The sequence below is a fragment of the Gigantopelta aegis genome, unplaced genomic scaffold (genome assembly GCF_016097555.1).
Source record: "Gigantopelta aegis isolate Gae_Host unplaced genomic scaffold, Gae_host_genome ctg3741_pilon_pilon, whole genome shotgun sequence".
Taxonomy (NCBI): domain Eukaryota; kingdom Metazoa; phylum Mollusca; class Gastropoda; order Neomphalida; family Peltospiridae; genus Gigantopelta; species Gigantopelta aegis.
In genome coordinates this window covers 30,120-36,447 of record NW_024533488.1, presented here as the reverse complement: position 1 = coordinate 36,447, position 6,328 = coordinate 30,120, and the positions used below count along the sequence as shown (strand labels likewise).

At 30.9% G+C, this 6,328-nt stretch overlaps 1 protein-coding gene across 1 annotated transcript; it reads right to left on the bottom strand.

Moving 5' to 3' along the window:
• Nucleotides 1-2,561: 2,561 nt before the first annotated feature.
• LOC121392402 (TBC1 domain family member 5-like) lies at nt 2,562-4,769 on the bottom strand (the record flags this gene model as incomplete). Its single annotated transcript, XM_041523628.1, has 7 exons — nt 4,659-4,769; nt 4,293-4,399; nt 4,020-4,143; nt 3,874-3,959; nt 3,739-3,814; nt 3,101-3,216; nt 2,562-2,704 (listed from the first exon to the last, which is right to left on the bottom strand). Coding segments are annotated over exons 1-7 (763 nt in total), but the record flags the coding sequence as incomplete, so codon positions are not given.
• Nucleotides 4,770-6,328: the final 1,559 nt, after the last annotated feature.

Here is a 6,328-nt window from a genome sequence, read left to right as displayed (position 1 = left end):
ATTGATAACATCCTTTCATAGTCACATGATTATTATTATAATTATGGGTAATTAGTGAACTATTTAAAAAAACCCTCATAATTAACAAAACAAACCTTGGGATTTTTTTATCATCTCCTGTTCATCCACTTTAGCCTGTTCAATTATATTAACAGTTGTACATGGTGTGTCTGGCTTTGAAGAGATGATGACCTGCTTTCCAAATTTAGATAAAGAAATTTTGTTGGAAGATTAATTGGTTTTGTAGGAATATGCATTTTTTTTAAGCTGATACAATAACACTTCTTGTCTTATGTGCAATCTAGAGAGGAGAGAGAGAGAGAGATACATATTAAAGATGAATTGAATAAGAAAAGATCAATAATTTCCTTGAGAATGTGTATACAAGTTCAAAGAATTGTTGATGTATCTCTAGTGCTGTCAAAAGTGATGTCGCAAAATGGCAAACATGATGGTCTATTGCGGTAACTAGTGGTGAAGTGATCTATTATCAAGAAATATCTCTTTAAAAGGATACTTTGTCAGCAAAAAACTATGTGCATGGATGACCTTTTTCTTTGATATACATAGCTAGCTATCTAAGAAAGCACTTACTTGGATAACCTATTGCACAAGACAAGTCTAAAAACAACATATTTTAGGTAACTGTCAATATAAATGTTAGTGTTAGTTAACTAAACATCTTAATGATAATAATAGAAGAACATTAGTAACCATATCAAGAATATTTTCACATCAGATTATGTCCTTTTGACTTGTATATAAAAAGCTACTCTACTATCATCAAAACACATAGAACAGGCAAACAGATTATAACAAACAATAACTATCCTACAATTACAATGCAAACTGTTCATCTTATTCTTTTATCTCTCCTCTCTACAGCAGCTCATTGCAATATTGGTGAGGAGTGGGCTAAAAATAATTGGGTCGATGACTCAAGTTTACGCTAATGCTGACTATGTTTGGGGAGTCAATCCATATGGACAGATTCATATTGTGCACGACCTTGTACTGGCAACTGGATTCATTCAGCTGATAACGTAAGAAGTTTTGATACTGAATCCATTTATTGCTTGGGCTGTCTCACGTGATAGTTACAGCTACTCAAATTCATGGACACTACAGGAAGTGGGGCCAACGTACTGAAATTACTAATATGATTGATGTTGCTTCTGGTAGTAATACATATGTTTGGTTCTTAACAACAATAAAGACATATACAGGTGGCGTCATATCAGTGGAACAATACAAAAATTTCCTGGCAAATTTGATCAAATTGATGCTGGTTTTGACTATCTCTATGCTGTTAATACTACTACTAACACTATATATGTACGACGTTGTTGATGGACGAGGTGATTGGCGTACTATATCCAGGTAAAATGAATATGTGACAGCTGGTATGAGAGATATCTTTGCTATTGGCGTGGGACAACCTCTATCGCTGTGAGATACCATGTGCTGGTTTGTGGGAGCTGTTAATTTTCCAGAGACTGGTCTCTCTCAAATTGATGCTACTATTGATGGTCTATTTGTTGTAACTAGTGGTGGAGTGATCTATTATCATGAAATACCTCTTTAATAAAAAGAGCATAGTCTGTAAAAAGACTAACTGTGTGTGTGTCTATATATTATAGTTGGTATAGTTTTATTTCAATGTGTGTGTATTATTGACTTCATTAACAACTGTAAATAACTTGATAGATTGTTATCATTTTGTTATTGATGTGTTTATTAAGAATTTTTCATTATTTCTAGTCAATGGGTGGAGGGTGATCTTGTACTTAACACATACAAGTTATGCATGAGTAAAACGAGAGGAATGTTTTTTTAACACCATATGATTATAAATAATAAAGTAAGTTTACTCTATTATCTATGATATGACTACAAATACGAAATGGTACCAAACCACATAAAAAAGGATTTTCAAACTTTAATTTACATCTTACACACTTACACAATGATAATGATTATTAATACTACTCATCACAGACATTACTATTAATACTAACCCGTTGTGACTTCTTCATACCCTCTGGAGAAGGTTGCTCTTGAACATGAAGTTGGTTTGACACTCTCACAGGGACATTGTTAAATTGTGTCCATTCTCGAACATAGGGTACTGGATTAGGATAAAGAGTCTAGAGAGAGAGAGAGAGATGAGAGATGAGAGAGAGAGAGAGATGAGAGAGAGAGAGAGAGAGAGAGAGAGAGAGAGAGAGAAGAGAGAGAGAGAGAGGAGAGAGAGAGAGAGAGAGAGAGAGAGAGAGGAGGAGAGAGGAGAGAGAGAGAGAGAGGACAAGAAGACTATATAGCAATTAAAGAGGTATTAAGATTACAACACATACTACAGTATCATTTAGCATAATACATTGCTCACTAAACTGGGTTTTTCAAATGTAAAGCTTTTTGCACTAAATCAGAGACTTCATAAATAGTAGGATACTTCATAAGTAGTTGCATACATGTCCCATAATCATCAGTTAATACTGTGTGTGTGAGAGAGAGAGAGGGAAAGAGATTTATAAAAATCTCTTCCATTAATTTCTACTTACATGTATCTCTTATTTGTATTAACATAACAACAAAGATATAATCCATTAGTGCCAGAGACACACCCTCAGCAAACAAAGCATCCCAGAGTTGTAGGACACTCGGCAGATAGAACTCTCGTCCAAACAATAGTCTGATCCACCGACTACAGAGACCAATGCAATGAAATAAGATATAATAGCTTATCAAACTTGTACTATTTTCTATTAACTTGTTCAAATATTAATGATATTTGTTAAAACCACATTAGTTTAACACTTATAACAATAAACTAACATTATTATAACATGTGTAGATTCTAGAATAAGTCAACAGTCATGTGTTTACATAATTGTAAAACTATTCTAATTATCATAACTTTCACAGGGACATACTCAGACAATAACATATAGCACCTTTTAATATATCTGGGTTTCTATATATTATAACATTACTATTCTTAGGTATTTGAAAATGTTTACACAATTGATAATCACTATGATTATTCTATCAACTGACTCATTAGTACTTTATATAGAGGATATCCCCATATAATACATACATGCCATATGTTTGGGGGGGAATTCCCAGATCTTGTAGACGATAATAGAGTTGTTCGTCAGCTCGTTTAAGTAAAAGGTCATGAATGTAGTCGAGTTTACGTGCAATAGCTGATGTCTGATTAACACAAGAAGATAACAGTTAATTAATAACACGAACTTTAGTGACTAACTAACTCTTCATTAAACACAGAATATATTTTATCACTTCATTGACTCAAAAGGACCAACTTAATCTAGACTTATGACATTCTCTCATATTTGTATAATCTTTCTTATTGTAACAGTGGTAAGTTAATAATAATACATTACAGTTATATTTACAGTATATTATATTATATTTACTGTTATATATTTATTTATATGTACAGTTATATTACTTCTATGTACAGTTATATTATATTTATATTATATTTACAGTATTGTACTTATATTATATTTACTTGCATTATATATACAATTATATTTACTTCCTGTTGTTACAATATATACTTACTGGTGCTATAAAGTCTTTGGATTCAAATGGTAGTGCCACTCGTGGATCTAACTTCATGGCATTACCAGATTGTCCATTAGCTCGTTGTTCCCTAGCCTAGAGTGAGAGGAAGGCCCTATTATTATCAATGATAATTAGATTTACCTTATGTAAATCAGCTTCTAATGATGCACTAAGATAGAAGTTCTGCATACCCTCCATTAACTCTGAGAAGAGAGCGCTACAGAGAGAGAGAGAGAGAAGTATACATGGAAACACTACATAATGCACTATACTTACAAAGCATCTGCTTCGATATATTCTGGATCCATTACTACCTTTAACTCAAGACTAATATAAGTGAGAGAGGAGAGAGAAAGATAGAACTATTAATTATATTGGTCTCATATTATATCTACTTACCTTAGTGTGTCATCAGAGTGGACATCATCTCTACATTCAGCATGTAGTACAAACAGGAGAGGAGCTAACAGTTCATGCATACCTTGACGATAACCTAGATCGGGGTGTTCCTTGGCATAGCAGAATAAAATATCCAACATTGAGTTTCTAGAAATAACATAAAAACAAAAAAAACAAAATATGGTTGGTTTATTAACAGTTATTAAACCATTAATAAAAGTTAAAACATGCTTGGCTAATTAACAGATATTAAAACACATATCATGCATTCTCTTTCAAATTGTAATATAACTTACTGAATCTCTTGTTGTCTAAAGAACTGTTGATCAGGATGAGTTCGGACAATATCTTGAGTTATTGTTTGTTTGAGTTCACCATCTTGAAAGAACTGATTCCATGGACTCTAAATAGATTAATGAAATAATTAAATGAACACATGTAGTTAATTAATTATGAAGATAATAAATTATTTAATGAGAATAAACAAAAATATTAAATAGATGTAAGAAAATATCATCTGTTTTAATCTTACTTCATCATCTAATGAGAGAGGATTATGGATATTGAGATCAAGTGTTGATTCAACATCAGTATGAGGGTCTACCATATACTGTGAGACCATAAGTAAGAGAGATAAAGAGTATATCAAATCCATAACTAACTGTTTGCTTTAGTGACTTGTAAATTGCTCTAGATTTGTTAGAAAACTCCACCCACTGACTCTGATTTTCAGGGAGACATCCTAGGAATATCTGAGACAAACAAAGTGACATTTACTTATTATTTTTAGATATTACCTTCCAACAAATAGCTCTGATGTTAGATCGTTGTAATTCTCCCGAGAGAGCCAAATGTTTTAACTAGAATATAAAACTAAAACAATGAAATAATCTACTATCTTTTCCTTACCACTTTGAGGTAGCCATCTTGAAATAATAATTTACACCAGTCATTGCTAAAACAAGAATAGAATTATAAAATAATAATAAAGATTTCTATATGAGCAAAAAATTGCTGGACTAGTAGAAACCGCGATTATTGCAACAATTTTTTAAAATGTGATCAGTTTTATCCAGCAAATAACACTTGCAATAAGAGTTGTTTGTTGTGATATGTGTCAGTGGTCAGTACATTGTGTTTCATATCTTTGATACTTTAAATAGTCATTATAACAATGGAATAAATCAATGTGAATAACACATGCAGTATATGTGGCCTATATCTATCTTAGAACAATTACTGGTTGGCATACTGAGGGCCAAACAATAAAATTGTATAATTAACAATAAATAGACTATTATTTGAATTGTCCTTTATATGGCTGTTCATTTTAACCCTTCTTTATACCTTGTATAATGTTGTTCAGCTAGAGGTGATGATATTGTATTAGAGATCACTTCTAGTCCTTCCTCTGTAATCAGTTCAGTAGAGGCTGTTAGTATATCTGTTGTGACTGTTGCTGCTACTGGAAAGAAAAAGAGACAGTGAAATAGAGAACGTTTTGTCCTCATAATCACCTTCTTCAGTCATCTTTCAATATTACAAAATAACTAGACATGTATAATTAGGTAATATTCGGTTCTCCTGCCGTGAAAAGCTCGTAGCTGATTCTGGTACGTGCTTCCACGCAGTATTTTGCAATATAGTATATTTTTGATAACTAGTATTGGTTGGTCCTTTGATGTGTTATTTTTTTTATGTAAGTGATTGCATTATATATATAGTTATAATAGTATTTATTATTACTATTTAATTTATTTTGTTTATTAACTTCGTATAAAAGACATTAATTTATTAGTTGTAAAAAGTATAAGTTTGGTAAATCAAGCCAAGTAATTATATCAGTGAAATTTGGAAGGTAAATAGACACAAACTTGTTCCTTCCATCATGAAACAAGCAACAAAGAAAACCAAACCTGAATTATAATATTGTTGTTATTGTTGATAAATATAATTAAACAATTATATTATAATAATATTATAATATAATTGTTTAATTATTAACAATTATTAACATTATTATTATTAACAATTAACAATTATTATTATTATTACTTTATTAACAATAATATTATTATTGTTTACACAAAAGTTTGCCTAAAAGTAATTATTTCTTCCAAAATAGTCATAAGATAAGAATTTGTAGATTCTTTTCAACTAATTTTTAGAACATAGTAAGCCAATAAAAGATAATGTAATATTGATGTTAATTTGTTAAAATGATAGCTTCACTAAATTAATGGATAATTAATTTGACTTAAAAACAAAGATTATAAACAAAGTAACAATAATATTGGAGAACGATTTTTACCAAATAATCTTTGCATATCTA